Raw genomic sequence first — 17,016 nt, 5'->3', positions numbered from 1 at the left:
TGCCAAATTATATTCTGCAATTCTCAAACAACTTAAATATAAGAAGTTCAAATAAAGTCCTGAAGACATTCAAAATTTTGTAAACACATTCCAAATGGTGTTAACGATTGAAAGTGAATGAACATAGTTGACAGAAGGTACGGAAGCTCCAATTGCTCTTGGGGCCCACGAAGGCTTGAGTTTCAACAAGCAGCACTGAAGCCAATCTGAGCTTTTGGCAACTGTATTTGTTTGCTTGCAATCATTAAGAAGAAGACTTCAGATTTATATCCCACCTCTCTGAATCAGAGACTCAGAGCGGCTTACAATCTCCTATATCTTCTCTCCCCCCCCCACACAACTTGTGAGGTGGGTGGGTCTGAGAGAGCTCTCACAGCAGCTATCATTTCAAGAACAACTCTTGCAATAGCTACGGCTAACCCAAGGCCGTTCCAGCAGCTGTAAGTGGAGGAGTGGGGAACCGGGTTCTCCCAGATAACAGTCTGCACTCTTAACCACTACACCAAACTTGCTCTCTGTTTGGAATTTGTTTATAAATCTTTTTGGAAGTTTTTTAGGACTTCATTTGAACTCCTACGACTTTTTCAGTCTTCTGTATTAATGTCGCTAGTGTTTAAGTCGTTAGAGAGTTGTAGAATATAATTCCAAATTCCTAGACATTTTACATCTCTACTTGGGGAAGAGCCTTCTCTGCCGGAGATCCTGGAGATCTGCCCCAGTCAAAGTAGACAACACTCAGACAGATGAATGGTCTTCCTTTGTAGAAGGCCCCTTCACGTGTTCCTGGTGCGTCGTTTAACCGAAAGCAGATGTGCCCATTTTCCTCAGACTGTTGCAGAGGGATACACAACAGATATTACAGGAAAGAGTGATGGGCACCCTGGGGCCGCCGCAGAATGGGTTGGCAAGTAGCCATCGCATGATTGTGATGAGGTGAAGAGGATCGCTTTTGTGCTGATGGAGGTGCTTGTTCAACGGCATGCATGTCCCCCCCCATCCCCCTCCGGCGGACCTTTTGTGCCGTGGGCTTTACTCGGAAGTCTTTTCACTGATTCTCAGGTGCATGAGTGACAAGAGGCAATAATATACCACGGACAAAAGGCATCCGGATTGAAGTGGCCAGGGACACCGAGCGAGGCACAAGAAAGCTGTCAGAGGGAGGGGAGGACATGGACAAAAGAAGTGGAAAAGGACCCTCAGACAAAAGCCCCTTCTTCTCTTGAAAGCAATCTGCCAGTGCTGGAGGAGAGGAAGAAAAAGAAGAACATTCATTCAGCTGTTGACCGGTGAAGTTATCACAGCTGGTAATTTTCCCCAGCCCAAAATAAAAGGTTTGGCCTCCGTGATCACATTGAAGTCAATAGGCTGAGACGCTTCCTTTGCAAAGACTGAGAATCTTGGAAATCGCCTGATTGATCCTTCTAAACCTCCTGATGTTTGCCAGAGAAAAGCAGACGTTTTCAGCAAAGTTTCATCCATGAAGTTGCCACTGGTCCCTCTAGAGGTGTATATTCTGACAGGCTGTGGCTATCCAGGGTGGCGGTCTTCCACATCATTCGCTTCCTGATCCTTTTTCCTGGAGGTGCTGAGGATTGAACCTGGGTCCTTCTGCATTGCCAAACAAATGCTCTACCACTGAGTCATGGCCCCTGCATATGTGATTTGATGCAAAAATAGCATTAACATTTGCAGTAAGGAAAATTCTGGCATGAGAAAATGGTTTTAAAAAAGAAAGTCTCGAGTTATATTTATAATAGTACAAAACCTAAAACCACAAAGTGGGTAACCCCAAGTCCAAGTAGCAGGGCTGTAGACTGTAGTAACATCTGTAGCTTCATGGCTCAAGGGGTCTTGGAACCTAATCTCCTGTTTTTGTGTTTAGTGCAAATATACTGGCTCTGAAATTCCTCCTGACATCTTAGAGCAGGGGTGTCAAACTCATTTGTTATGAGGGCGGGATCTGTCATAAATAAAAATATGAAATGGCTGGGCATTGCAAGCTTTTTGTACATAAGTTGCTTCATGTGGTGGTCAGCCAGTGGAGAAAATAGAGGCTTTGCTCTGTAGCCCCTGTATGGTTGAGCAAGCCTGGCAATGCAAGCTGTGAAGCAGAAGGAAGCGAGAGAGAGAAGGAAGCAGATGACACTGAGTTGCTTACGGGCCTGATAGGAGCCCCCTGGGGGCCTGGTCTGGCCCTTGGGCCACATGTTTGACACCCCTGTCCTAGAAAAATATTACTGTTATATTACTTTTACGGGGTGGGGCATAAATTTACTATCACTTATGCTGAAGCCATAGGGTTTTTAAGGGAAGATATATTCAGAGTGGTTTGCCATTGCCTGTCTCTGTGTAGCAACCCTGGACTCTCTTGGTGGTCTTCCATCCATATCCTAACCAGGGCTGACTCTGCTTAGCTTTCAACATTTGATAAGATCAGGCTAGCCTAGACTATCTAGGCAGGTCAGGCTATATTACTTGCTATGTACAAATGTCGATTTTAGAGAATGTTTTAAACGATACAACTACATTGCCCTTAAAATGTGGATATTTTATATTGGGGAAACCACCAGTGTTATTGTTTTGTTGCTGTGTTTATCCTTGATAAAAAAGATAGAAGAAGATGAAGATATTGGATTTATATCCCGCCCTCCACTCCAAAGAGTCTCAGAGCGGCTCACAATCTCCTTTACCTTCCTCCCCCACAACAAACATCCTGTGAGGTGGGTGGGGCTAAAGAGGGCTCTCACAGCAGCTGCCCTTTCAAGGACAACCTCTGCCAGAGCTATGGCTGACCCAAAGCCATTCCAGCAGGTGCAAGTGGAGGAGTGGGGAATCAAACCCAGTTCTCCCAGATAAGAGTCCGCACACTTAACCACTACACCAAACTGGCTCTCCAGCCCCTTCAGCTGTATGTGGCCCCTTGCAGAGCTACCCTGTACAGCTGTGATAGGGCAATTGCATAATGAAAAATGTGAAGTTCCACCCTGATTTGGAAAAAGTCTGTTTTAAAAATTGTATGTGCAGAATAAATACACCGGAAGGGAAAGAATGGTGCGTAAGGCGGGTGCAGAATCCAAAGTCAAGATTAAAGGCTTACTGCTCTCAAAATCTGCAGTAAGATGTGTGTGCATAATAGGACTATGGCTTATCTTTTTTGCCATTAAAGGAATCGTCTCCTGCATTTCCACCCGAAGCTTCCTAAGGCTGCTTACAAGAACGTAACTTAAAAAGATACTTTAAGAGAAAACTATTTAAAATAATCAAAGTGTTGGTAAAATTGGCAATGAGCATTTGCAGTGACCCAGATGATCTGATAGTGCTATTTTCATCCCTACCCCATCCCGATTTTGTATAATCAGTGTCGATGGCTTTGGTTCCTTCTATTTTTGTTACTGTCAACGACTATTCTTTCTTGTCTTTTATGAGTCTGAGAATGTTTAGTTTATTGCCAAAAGTAGCTTGCTGCATGAAATAATTTTGTTTCCCTTTGGTCTCCTGCCCACCCTAGGTAACAGAAACTCGGACAGGCCCTTTGGGCTGTAACAGTTATGACAATCTGGACTCTGTGAGTTCCGTCCTTCTGCAAAGCACTGAAAGCAAACTCCACTTGCAAGGTAAGGCAACAGAAATGTCTTATTTCAGAAGGGAAGAAAATGGAGGGCTTTGGGGGGGGGGGATTGCCGACCGTTGCCCTGGCAGCGTTGCCACAGGTGACAACACTTCTGATGCAGAACTGGAAGGGACATCATCACATCATGGTGATGCTCTAGGATTCACCCAAAATCATAGAGTTTTGATCAAAATCTAGTGTCAAATACAATGGCATCACTTCCAGTTTTGTGCCAGAGTGATGTCATGCATTGCCTTACCACTGGTGAACCCCTCCATTTCCACCCTCCACTGGCCTGTGAAATGGCAGTGGGGAAGAGGAGGCATTGCCAGAAGCTGTTCTATTATAGTGCTGTTCTCTCCATACTGATTCCACATTGTCTCCACTCTCTCTTATTTATTATGTCTGCATGACCTTCAAGCAATGGCATGGGGTGTTCTGCAGTTTTGTGAATGAAAGCTTGCGGCTCTTTAGCTTGGAGAAATGATGACTGTGGGGTGACATGATAGAAGTTTACAAGATTATGCGTGGGATAGTGAAAGCAGATAAAGAAGTACTTTTCTCCCTTTCTCCCAATACAAGAACTCGTGGGCACTCGACAGAATTGCTGAGCAGTCAGGTTAGAATGGATGAAAGGAAGTACTTCTTCACCCAACACATGTAATTCACTACCACAGGAGGTGGTGGCAGCTACAAGCATAGATGGCTTCAAGAAGGGATTGGATAAACATATGGAGCATAGGTCCATCAGTGGCTATTAGCCACAGCGTATTGATAGAACTCTCTGTCTGGGGCAGTGATGCTCTGCATTCTTAGTGCTTGGGGGTGGCAACAGTGGGAGGGCTTCTAGTGTCCTGGCCCCATTGGTGGACCTCCTGATGGCACCTATTTTTTTGGCCACTGTGTGACACAGAGTGTCGGACTGGACGGGCCATTGGCCTGATCCAACATGGCTTCTCTTATGTTCTTAAAGATCAAAGCTCAATCTGGAGGGCAGGATTAAGACTCTAGAGAAGTTGGCGTTCTATTTTAAGAACAACACGTTTCTAGTCCTTAAGACTGCAAAAATAATTTCAATGCATGTAAATGATGATTATTACAAAAAAAACTGTAAGACTAGTTTAATTATGATGTTTTCCAAAATTGGTAGAGATAGTGGATCTCCAGTGATCAAGGCTTCAGGGACATTATGTTAAGGCTGAAATGTTTTGGGAGGGCCTTTCGGATTGTGTGTTTGTGTAAAGAATTCTTTCCCTTTACTTTAACAACCAGCGTTAATGTATTGCTAAAACACTATATATGAGCCCTTCTTTTGAGAACACAAGTGTAACCTTATCAAGATTCTTTGTGGTGTTTTACCATTGTGAACCACATGCGTTACCCTTAACAATTTCTAACATTGGCTCCTGAACTGGAGAACGCACGCATGGTCCCAGCTTTCTGTTCCTTCAGTTTATTTGCATCTTTTTCTCCTTTACATTATTGATGAGCTTGTTTGCACTGATAAAATGTATTTTGCCATATTTTATCAATGCACACGTACTCCAGTTCTGGAATTAATGTTAGAAATTTCTCCAGTTCAACCAGAATTATGGAGGAATAGAACTATAATTCTGGTACTATAAGGCAACAGACCCAGGGAAATATACTATCTAGTACAGTTTATCCCATCTTTCCTCCAGGGAGCTCAGAGCTGCATAAATACTTCTTCTTTCCCCCTTTTATCCAGCGGTCCTCTGAAGTTAGGCTTTGTGTGTGTGGGAGAGAAACTGAGAGAAACAGAGAGAGATCTTGGTCCAAGGCCACTGTGCCCGCTTTATGGCAGTGTGTGGATTTGAACTAGGATTCCACAGATCCTATCGCTACTCACTAACCAATAGGGGTGGAATTCTAGCAGGAGCTCCTTTGCATATTAGACCACACACCCCTGATGTAGCCAATCCTCCAAGAGCTTACAAGGCTCTTTTTTGTAAGCTCCAGGAGGACTGGCTACATCAGGGGTGTGTGGCCTAATATGCAAAGGAGCTCCTGCTAGAATTCCACCCCTGCAAACCAATACAGCACACTGGACTTCTCTCCAGGCAACCCCATTGAGATTACTTTTGGTTAGTGTCTTTTCAGTGCACTTGAGCACATTCAGCAGGGAAAAGTTGTTCAAACCTGCTTAACACCACCAGTTTAATTGCAGTCAGAAACAAACGACAGACAAATGTAGACCAGGTTTCCCCAACGTGGTGCGGGTCGGCACCAAGACATTTGTCAGCATCTTTTCTGATGCCTATCGAGTGTTTTTCAAAAGCGGACAGGGCTAAGCGGGGCTTTTTTCCAGCAAGGCTTCTTATTGGTCATCAGAGATTTGATTGGTTGTATGGATTTTTAAAATTGTTGCTATGGCAGAATCTGCTACTGCAGCACAAGGATCTTCTACTACTACTGCAGCACAAGGAGAGCCAGTTTGATGTAGTAGTTAAGTGCGTGGACTCTTATCTGGGAGAACCGGGGTTGATTCCCCATGCTTCCACTTGCAGCTGCTGGAATGGCTTGGGTCAGCCAGAGCTCTCTTATCTGGGAGAACCGGGTTTGATTCCCCACTCCTCCAATTGCAGTTGCTGGAATGGCCTTGGGCCAGCCATAGCTCTGGCAGAGGTTGTCCTTAAAAGGGCAGCTGCTGTGAGAGCCCTCTCCAGCCCCACCCACCTCACAGGGTGTCTGTTGTGAGGGAGGAAGGTTGAAGGAGATTGTGAGCCGCTCTGAGACTCTTTGGAGTGGAGGGCAGGATATAAATCCAATATCTTCTTCTTCTTTGTGTGGCTGAAGGAAAGCTATAGCAGCTGTTTTGTGGCTGCCTCTACTGCCTGTGGCAGCCATTTTGTGGCTGCACCCATTAGGGTTTCCGTGTCTACTTACCCGGCTGGCAGGGGGTGGGAGGGAGCCTTCTGGGAGTGGGTAGGGTAGGGTGACATCACTGCGTGCAATATTGGTGTGATGCCATCACATGGAAGTGATGTCATCACTTTGGGCATGTCATGCTGCGATGCTCTAGCATTTTGATCAAAACCAGGGCTTTTTTTTTTTAGCAGGAACACACACGAATGCAGTTCTAGCTGGCTCGGCGTTAGGGGTGTGGCCTAATATGTAAATGAGTCCCTGCTAGGCTTTCTCTACCAAAAAAGCCCCTCTCAAAAGCTCTTTAAAAGCTCAAAAGTTGACATTCAAAGCCTTACGTGACCTGGGACCGACATACCTGTGGGACCGCCTCTCCCCATATGAGCCCCGAAGACTGCTGCGATCTGCCAATCAACATCTTCTGGTCTTCCCTGGCCCAAGGGATGTCCGACTTGTCTCAACCAGGGCCAGGGATTTTTCGGCCCTGTCCCCAATTTTGTGGAATCAGCTCCCCATGGAGAACCGGGCCCTACCGGGCTTCCATTCCATAGGGCCTGTAAGATGGAGTTACTCTGCCAGGATTTTGGTTGAGACAAGCGGGCGTCCTTTCATCTTACTGTCTATACCATTTATTGTCCTCCCCCACAATGGGCTGAAAACTATATCTTAATCTGTAAATTGTGCCCGCCGCGCCTGTGCGTATTTTATTGAGTTACGTTCTTTTAATTATATATTATTAATTTATTGTTGTATTTTAACTGTTTTATTCTGAATGTCCTCCTCCCCGAGCCCACATGGGAGAGGGCGGAATATAAATCCGCCAAATAAAATAAATAAATAAGCTAGCCGACTGCAGATCGGAGCCTGCAAAATCAGAGGAATCTGCACCCATATCAAGGACCTGGCAACGCTAGCACCCACCATGCTGGGTCAGAATTCCACAGACGTCCGTGAACTTCAAACATTTGGGGGATCCCTGATTCAGACCTTGTAAGCTTGATGTTAATTGCCCCAGTGCTTCTCCTACTGGTTATGGGATAGGGCCACCAAAGCCCATGTTTGCTTCTGTGCCGGTCATATCATCACTGCCCTTTGCCCTCTTGAGAACAGCGGCGGAGGTGTCACAGAGAAGCTGCTCTTTTTCCCCCAAGCAGGCCTTTGACCCACTGCCAATTGCAAATTCTCGGCCGTTGGCTTGCGCATGGCTGCTAATCAGATCAGAGGAGACTAAGTCACGATCCATTACCTGCAGCCCTGTGAATAATTCTTAATGAGGCCTTGTGAAGCAGCTGGAGAGGAAAGGCAAGGATCTTAGCTAATTATTCCAAGAGCCGCCTTCTAGATTGGAGAGAGAGAGAGAGAGAGAGAGAATGCTGAGACATGCTTTAAAGGTCACTTTAGTCTTATTAATAGAGGGCTGCGCTCTTCCTGTACCTGGGTGCCTTTTAGCGATTGCATCTTAAACCACATTTTGCTCCAAGGAACTTTCAGGGGTGGGTGGGCATAGTTCTTCCTTCCTGTTGGACCTCACAACAATCCAGTGTGGTACTTTAGGCTAAGGGAGAGTGACTGGCCCAAGATCACCCAGCATGCTTCAGAACAGAAAGGGAAGTCCAACCAGGGCTGCAGTCACACACACTAAATAATGCACTTTCGATCCACTTTAGCGCACTTTCCAACTAGGTTTGGAAAGTGCAGCGAAAGCGGATCGAAAGTGCATTATTTAGTGCAGGGTGTCAAACATGCAGCCCAGGGGCCAAATCAGGCCATTGGAAGGCACCTATCAGGCCCCTGAGCAACTGGCTGTCATCTGCTTCCTTCTCCCTCTCTCTTGCTTCCTTCTGCATCACAGCTTGCTTTGCCAGACTTGCTCAATTGCATGGGAGCTACAGAACAAAGCCTCTGTTGTTGTTTTTTTCATTGGCTGAGGCTCCTCCCCTGGGGAGGAAAGGGAGGGAGGGATAGCTTGCTTTGCCAGGCTCTCTTAATCCCACACAGAACTACTGAGGCAAGCCTCTCTTCCTTCTATTGGCTGAGGCTCCCTCCCACCCAGTTCCCAGGGAAAAGAAGGAAAGAGCCAGAGCTTCCTGTGCCCAGTTCCTCATGGGAGATCTCATGGGAGAAATACAAAGAAAGCATATTTCAGAGCAATGAGTGTTGTAAGCAAGTTTTAAGATTTTTTTAAAAAATCTTTGTGTTTGTGTCCTTCATATCTCCACTACCTGGCATTACATTTTATGACACACACGGTGTGGCCTGATAAGGTTACATTTATGTTGGATCTGGACCTCATAACAAATGAGTTTTGTGTGATTTAGTGTGTGTGATCGCAGCCTAGGTCTCCCAGATCTAGTACAGTTCAGTCGCATATATTTTAGTCCAACTGGGGTGTTAACGAGCTGTGAGGTTTCCCCCCCCCTTCCCTTAGCTTCCACAGAACATTGTGGGTACCTTCCTGCACCTCCAGCTTTCCCCCAGCTTTGCAGCAATCCACAATGCTATAGTGTCAATGTCCCTTTGTGTTTCGATAAAACGCTTTTTAAATAAAACTTCGCAGGGCTTTTTGGGTAGAAAAAAACCAGCAGGAACTCATTTGCATATGAGGCCACACACCCTGACATCACCATTGTTTTGCCCGGGAGGGTTTCTTTTAAGAAACCCAGCAGGAACTCTTTTGCATATGAGGCTACACCCCCTGACATCACCATTGTTTCACGCAGGGGGTTTGGGGTAGAAAAAGCCCAGCAGGAACTCATTTGCATGTTAGGCCACACCCCCTGACGCCAAGCCAGCTGGAACTGAGTTCCTGTGCATTCCTGCTCAAAACAAAAAGCCCTTAAACTTTGACATGGCTGCGCTAATGATTATTTCAGCATTGTTTGTGCAACGTTTTGTAAGGTGCACCCATGAAACAACACACAGGAGGAATCCTGATACAAGCATATACAAGATCCTGTCCATCTTGCTTTGTTTGCAGTGTTTTCTCAGTGTGCATCTGTAAAACAGAAGGTGAGAAAGATACGTATAGACGGATGGGACTGAAAGCTGCCGCAAACTGCACATATACCAGGTTCTGTGCACAAAAAACCCCCCTGGGAAACAAAAAAGTGATAGAGGATTTCTGATGTATCAGTTTGACTTTGAAAACAAGAGCAGGTAGATGACTGAACTCACCCAGATTGGTTTAGTGCCAGACAGCTATTGACAGGCACGAAATCCTTTTGATGAAAGCTCGGTAGAGTTTGCAACTCTTCTTTAATAGTAGTGACGCTGTTTGTATATATGTTCCCCAGAGAGCACTGAGTTCGGGAGCTCAACATCTGCTATCAATCCCCGGACCAAGGGAAGCCAAACTAAGCTGTACACGGGCCAGGGACTTCCCAGTGGCAGCACCAATTATGTCGAATGCCCTCCCAGAGGCCATAAGAGCCTTGCAGGATCTCTCCCAATTTTGCAAGGCCTATAAAACTGAACTTTTTCAACAGGCCTATAACAACCAATGTGGGAAAAGGCTGCAACTGTTACACTCCTGAGCAACACCATCGGAAGACCACTAACAGATAAACAGAAGCGTTACGACATCAATATAATCTGATCCGCCTATGTTAACATTTTGTATAGCACCAACTATCTAGCTTTTATATTATTATTTGTTCATGCTTCTACAGTTTGAAATTGTAACTGAATGTGTTGTTTTTAATGTGACTGTTAGCCGCCCTGAGTCCATTAGCGGAGTGGGCGGCATATAAATCTAAGGTAAACAAATAAATCAAATATAATGGGAAGCAGCTTGCTTCCCTAGAACAATGCCAGTCATGGACCATTCCCCCCCTCCAAAAAAAAAAAATGTAGGGAGGATTTACACATATCTGGCTATTTGTGTCCTGCCCTTTCTCCTGTGGACTCTGGGCAGCGTATTTAAAGTTCTCTCCCTCCATCTAATCCTCACAAGAACTCTGCAGCCGGAGTTGCCTTTAGGGTTGCCAATCCCCAGGTAGTTGCAGGGGATCCCCCAGTTTGGAGGCCCTCTCCCCGCTTCAGGGTCATCAAAAAGCAGGGGGAGGGAGGGAAATGTCTGCTGGGCACTCCATTATTCCCTATGGTGACCAATTCCCATAGGGTATAATGGAGAATCGATCTGCCGGTATCTGGGGCTCTGGAGAAGCTGTTGTTTGAGTTAGAGGCACCAAATTTTCATCATAGTATCCAGTGCCTCTCCTCAAAATACACTCCAAGTTTCAAAAGGATTGGACCAGGGGGTCAAATTCTATGAGCCCCCAAAGAAGGTGCCCCTATCCTTCATTATTTCCAATGGAGGGAAGGCATTTAAAAGGTGTGCATTTAAATATCATGGCCAGAACTCCCTTTGGAGTGCAGTTATGCTTGTCCCAGCCTTGCTTCTGGTTCCACCCCCAAAGTCTCCTGGCTCCACCTCCAAATTCCCCAGATATTTCTTGAATTGGACTTGGCAACTCTAGCTGCCTTAGCAGTTAAAAGAGGCTCAAAGGCACCCAGTGGACTTGTGTTCTGAGTCCCTGCCCCTTTGAATGCCTGTTGGAATCCAAGCCTTCCTGTTCAAAGTCCAGTGCTCTGTTCGCTTTACCATCCTGGCTCCTGGGGGAGAATGTGGCTCCATGTGGCTAACTTTTAACTCCCTGATGAGCCTATAGTCTATGGAGGCTAGACACCTCTTTTACCAAACATACACATGATCAGTGTTCCCTCTAAGCTGAGCTAGTGTGAGCTAGCTCACAGATTTTTACCCTCCAGCTCACACATTTTTGTCTTCGCTCAGGAAGGAGGACCCCAGAGCACAATAATTTATGCAATAGCTCACAAACCAGGTTTTTTTTCTGCTCACAAGACTCTGCAGCTTAGAAGGAACATTGCACACAATCATAACCTTTAAACTGTTCCTTCCTTCCTCCCTCCCTTCCTTCTTTCTGCGTTCCAAACATTTTTTTTTCTCCCAACAGCTGCAAAGTTGTGTTTATCATGTCTGACAGCTGCCACTGCTCCCTGCTCGCTTGAGAACTAGGTCAGACAAAACTGGGTGATTCGTAGCCGCTGGGCAGGGAGTTCTGATCTGGACACGCAACCCCCAAAAGAGAGTGACCTCTTCACTCCTTTCTCCTGTCACCTCTTTTAGGCCCTACTGTGCTCCTGCATCTCAGACCATCTGTTAGACGATGCTGGAACTGGGTGTCCAAAGAAGCTTTCACCCTCCCTCTGCATCATCCATGCCCTCCCTCCTCCAGAAGTTCAGGCTCACTTCTTGGAGGGGTTGCATTTGTGATGGGGGGCAGGGAGACCACAGTGCTCCCGTCCCCTTGGCACACAGCGCAGCTCTCTGTGTGATTTCTTCCATTCCCTTCCACTCCGCTGAGCTGTCGGCATTTAGAGAACCGCAATCCAGAATCTCGGCAGCACAAGCAGATGGGCAACTGACCTGCGTGCCTTCATTATGCCGCAGTCCGACGGTTCCGCTGAAGCTTTAAACTCCTTTATCTGTCTGCCTTGAAATCCCAGACTGTGTTGACAAGGGAAAGACAAACTGGGCTGGGGTGCTCGGGAAGAGTTTGCTTCCCCTGCGCTCCGTTCTTTCTCACTGTCCTTGTGCGCTTTTGGAAGCTGACCGACTCTGACAAGCAGAACTTATCAGGTAGGAGGAAACAGCTATGAATCCAAGGGGACCTGAGGCTGCCTGATAGAAAGCCACAAACTTGAGGATATCACGGGCAATTACGGAATGATGCAGAGCTCTGTGTGTGTACGTTGTTCCGTGTGTGCAAACTACGAGACGCATGCTTCGGCCCAGCAGGAAAGACGGACAGAGGCTTTTTCCTGCCAAACATTCACCTTTTTTCATTATCCTTGGCCTATGATAAAGGTATACTGGAGAGGGCATGCACTGGAAAACCCACAGGGAATCCCTCCAGGCGAAAGCAATGGAAGAATATAGGCAGGGATCATTTTGTAGAAAAAGAGGTGCTGGAGCTCATTAAAGGTAAAGGTAGTCCCCTGTGCAAGCACCAGTCGTTTTCATCTCTGGGGTGACGTTGCTTTCACAATGTTTTCACGGCAGACTTTTTACAGGGTGGTTTGCCATTGCCTTCCCCAGTCATCTGCACTTTGCCCCCAGCAAGCTGGGTACTCATTTGACCGAACTCGGAAGGATGGAAGGCTGAGTCAACCTCGAGCCGGCTACTTGAACCAGCTTCCACTGGGATCGAACTCAGGTCATGAGCAGAGGGCTTCAACGGCAGTACTGCAGCATTGCCACTCTGCGCCATGAGGCTCTGCTGGAGCTCATTAGCACAACTCATTTGCATAACTTATTTGCATACGCCACACACACCCTGACATCACCAGAAGGTGCACTAAATTATATCAGCTCAACATCTACTTTAAAATGCTTCTTGAATTATATGGCCAAGGACCTGCCTACCTTAGGGACCGCCTCTCTCCATATGTTCCCCAGAGAGCACTGAGATCTAGTTCTCAAAACCTACTACGAATCCCTGGACCAAGAGAGGCCAGATTGAAGGCAACTAGGGAGCAGGCCTTCTCCACAATGGCCCCCAAATGGTGGAACCAACTACCAGAGGAGGTGCGAGCCCTGCGAGCCCTAAATCAATTTCGCAGGGCTTGCAAAACCACCCTCTGTCAACTCGCATTTAAGATGGCACCCGGAGATGACACCTAGCCATCCTATACACATCCTGAACTGCGGCACTTTAATTTAATTTATATTTGATAAATTTTAATTGTTAATTAACTCAGTCTGAATTGTATCTAACTATTTTAATTGTTTTTAATGTATTGATGGATTTTAGTGTAATCATGGTGTAAACCATGTCATGTGAGCCGCCCTGAGCCCACTTCGGCGGGGGAGGGCAGGATATAAGAATAAATTTATTATTATTATTATTATTATTATTATTATTATTATTATTATTATTATTATTATTATTATTATTATTATTATTATTATTATTAATGGTCATCATAAAACCTTCCTCCCATCATACTTTTTAGATTACTTTCTCCTATGTGGCCCCCGTGGCATAATGAAGATTTCCATCTGTTTGCTTGATACGTTTTGGTTATTCTCCCTTTTTTGTGTGTGGGGGAAAATATGAGAAGGTTTGTCAAATCTTAGAGTTCAGCAAAATTCTCCCTAGGGGGTTTGAACAATGGAGCCCAGAAGCAAGTATTTTTTTTTTGGGGGGGGGGGGGTAAGAAAGAAAGAGCCCCGTGGTGCAGAGTGGTAAAGCTGCAGTACTGCAGTCGGAGCCCTTTGCTCACAACCTGAGTTCTATCCCAGCGGAAGCTGGTTCAAGTAGCTGGCTCCAGGTTGACTCATCCATCCATCTGAGGTTGGTAAAATGAGTTCCCCGCTTGCTGGAGGGGGGGCGGGAAGTGTAGATGACTGGGGAAGGCAATGGCAAAGCACCCCGTAAAAAGTCTACCGTGAAAATGTTGTGAAAGCAATGTCACCCCAGAGTCAGAAACGACTGGTGCTTTCATAGGGGGACTACCTTTTTTACCTGAAGAAAGAAAGAGCACAATGAAATCTAGAGGTTCTGAAGCTCTGCTCCTGTGAGCTCCTGCCCAAAATGAGGCTTGATCCTTGGCCTATGATAAAGGTATACTGGAGAGGACATCCACTGGAAAACCCACAGTGAATCCCTCCCGGTGAAAGCAACGGGAGCGGCACTTCTCAAGCGGCATTGTGCACTGGTATAGGAAATGATATCCTAGGCAAAGCTCTTCTGTGTATCTCTTTGAATAGACATACCCCGGTAACTTCAGTTCCTGTATGTTTCCCAAAGAATGCAGCCCGGTATGCGGTCTTTGGGTCCAATGAGCAGAAGGACGCAAAAGCGCAGGACTGGCCAGAAGTCATCTGTTCATAAAAATGTAAAGGTTTATAAAATTTAGAGGGCTGTAAAATGATGCACGGCAGGGAAGAAAGCAGAGACATTTTGCCCTTCACTCTAGAACTGGGAGTCATCCAATAAAGCGGATTGGCAGCCAATTCACGACAAGCAAGAAAAAAGGACTATCGAGCTGTTGGGAATTAACTCATGGAATTTGCTGTCTTATGTAGTTGATGATTTGAGTGGAAGGAGGTGCTCTCAACTGACTTATGGTGATTCCATAGGTAAGAAACAAACATGCGGGGGTTACCACTGTCTGCCTCCGCCTAGCAGCCCTGGTTTTCCTTGATGGTCTCTCACCCAAGTGCTAACCAGGGCTGTCCCTGCTTAGCTTCTGAGGTCTGATGAGTTTGGGCTAGCCTGGGCCAAGATGATGGCTTAGGTCAGGGGTGGCCAACGGTAGCTCTCCAGATTTTTTTTTGCCTACAACTCCCATCAGTCCCAGCCAGCCTGGCCAATGGCTGAGGTTGATGGGAGTTGTAGGCAAAAAACATCTGGAGAGCTACCGTTGGCCACCCCTGGCTTAGGTGGCTTGAAAAGACAAACAAACGAACCTGTGGAGGAGAGGTCTCTCCAGTGCCATTAGCCATGATGGTTCAATGGAATGTCCATATTCAGAGGCAGTGTATAGCCATTGCTGAAATTCAACGACAGAGGAGGTGTTGGACTGCAAACACTGCTTGTGAGCTTCCAGGGACATCTGGCTGACCAGTCTTGGATTCTAGGATAGACTAACCTTTGTTCTGATCCAGCAATGCTCTTCTTAGGTTCACATGTTGCCCAGATAGGAACCCAGAACTTATTCAAGACATGTGAAAGAATACACACAAACACACACACATGGCCTTTTTTTAGCAGGAACGCAGTTCCAGCTGACTTGGCAGCAGGGGGTGTGGCCTAATATGCAAATTAGTTCCTGCTGGCCTTTTCTACAAAAAAGCAGTGTGTTCGTGTGTGTAATACAATGCAGTATTAACTTACAGCATTTGCTGATGCAAGATGTGTGGAAATGTCCACTGGCTTAGATGGTCTACCTCGGCTCTTTTGAAGGTTGAAGGACACCTTTGTACGTCCTGAATTGGCAGGGATCCTGTGAATGAGAACGGGGAGCATTTGAGCCAGCAGCTCTCTCTTTATATCTGTTTCCCATTTGACATTCTAATGTGTGCCTTCTGGGGCTTTGTACCACAGTGCCTCTTGGCATAACCTTATATGAACTGGCAGATGAGATGAGGTTTTCGGCTTGACAGCATCCACGCTGCGCCGCGCTTAGTTGCCCATGTCCTCTCTGCCTTGCTGATGACTCCTAGAGAAGACATTGCATGGGGAAATTATAATTATTCTTGTCACCTTCTCCAGTTGCTAATGAAATAGCTTCTTTAAAGAAAAAAAAAAAGCACTGTACACAATACGTATTTTTGTTTTCTCCCTGTTTGTGGCTTGCTGCTAGGTCTCCAGGTCATCTTCCCTCAGTATTTACAAGAGAAATTTGTGCAGTCGGCATTGAGTTACATCATGTGCAATGGGGAGGGAGAATACATATGCCGCGATAGCCAATGCGGTTGCCAGTGTGCAGAAGAATTCCCACAATGCAACTGTCCCATCACCGACATTCAGATCATGGAATACACATTGGCCAACATGGCAAAGTCTTGGACAGAGGCCTATAAAGACCTGGAGAACTCAGGTAAATGATTGGGTAAAGAAGGTTTTTGGGTCTTTAACATTTAGGGAGGAAAATCAGAGGATGCAAGTTTGAGCTCTCTCCTTCTTGGCTTTGGTGCATGTGTTTCCGCAGATGAATTTAAATCTTTCATGAAGAGGCTACCTAACAACCATTTCCTGACCATCGGGAGCATCCACCAGCACTGGGGGAATGACTGGGACCTCCAGAACCGCTACAAACTCCTGCAGAGCTCCATGGAGGCCCAACGCCAGAAGATCCAGCGCACCGCACGCAAGCTCTTTGGCCTCAGCGTCCGGTGTCGGCACAATCCGAATCACCAGCTGCCTAGAGAAAGGTACCGGGCCTTTAGCTCTTGTGGCAGAGAGTAAGCACTATAAGATCATCATGTGCAGGGGTCATTGTGTAGAAAAATAGGTGATGGAGCTCATCCAGGGACTGTAGTGCAGCTGCACATACTATTCAATGGACAGGGAGGTGGAACTCTCAGAAAGGTTCAGGAGCTGTGCTCCTGTGAGCTCCCACTGAATCTGAGGCATGGTCATGTGTACACCCTTTTCTATGGGTTGTTTGTTTCTGGTAGGCAGCCCACATACCTCTTGACTGTCTGAGCAACTAAGGGACTCTAAGGAAGAGAGTGAAAGATTAAAAACTTCATGAAACATCTGTCACCTGACCCTTCATCTCTGGTTCCATCAATGGCCACCAATGCTGTGGATGGAGCGGGAAAGGGAACAAGGCTTCTTTCCTTGGTGTCCCCGGTCAACTTACCCTTCGCTTATAGGGTACCATGGCACCTGCTGCCAGAACTTTTTTGTAGAAAAAGCCCAGCAGGAACTCATTTGCATATTAGACCAACACCCCCTGATGCCGCCACTGTTTCACACAGGCCT

At 46.3% G+C, this 17,016-nt stretch overlaps 1 protein-coding gene across 1 annotated transcript in view; it reads left to right on the top strand.

Annotated features, from left to right (window-relative positions):
- BRINP1 (BMP/retinoic acid inducible neural specific 1) overlaps positions 1-17,016 on the top strand; it is a 199,191-nt gene that overhangs the window by 165,240 nt on the left and 16,935 nt on the right. The window contains exons 5-7 of the mRNA XM_060251015.1: positions 3,509-3,614; positions 15,890-16,126; positions 16,238-16,460. Coding sequence (XP_060106998.1) covers positions 3,509-3,614; positions 15,890-16,126; positions 16,238-16,460 — 566 coding nt within the window. The remainder of the gene's footprint in view (positions 1-3,508; positions 3,615-15,889; positions 16,127-16,237; positions 16,461-17,016) is intronic.

Source organism: Heteronotia binoei, chromosome 12, assembly GCF_032191835.1.
Source record: "Heteronotia binoei isolate CCM8104 ecotype False Entrance Well chromosome 12, APGP_CSIRO_Hbin_v1, whole genome shotgun sequence".
Classification (NCBI taxonomy): domain Eukaryota; kingdom Metazoa; phylum Chordata; class Lepidosauria; order Squamata; family Gekkonidae; genus Heteronotia; species Heteronotia binoei.
This window is presented reverse-complemented; position numbering and strand designations above follow the sequence as displayed.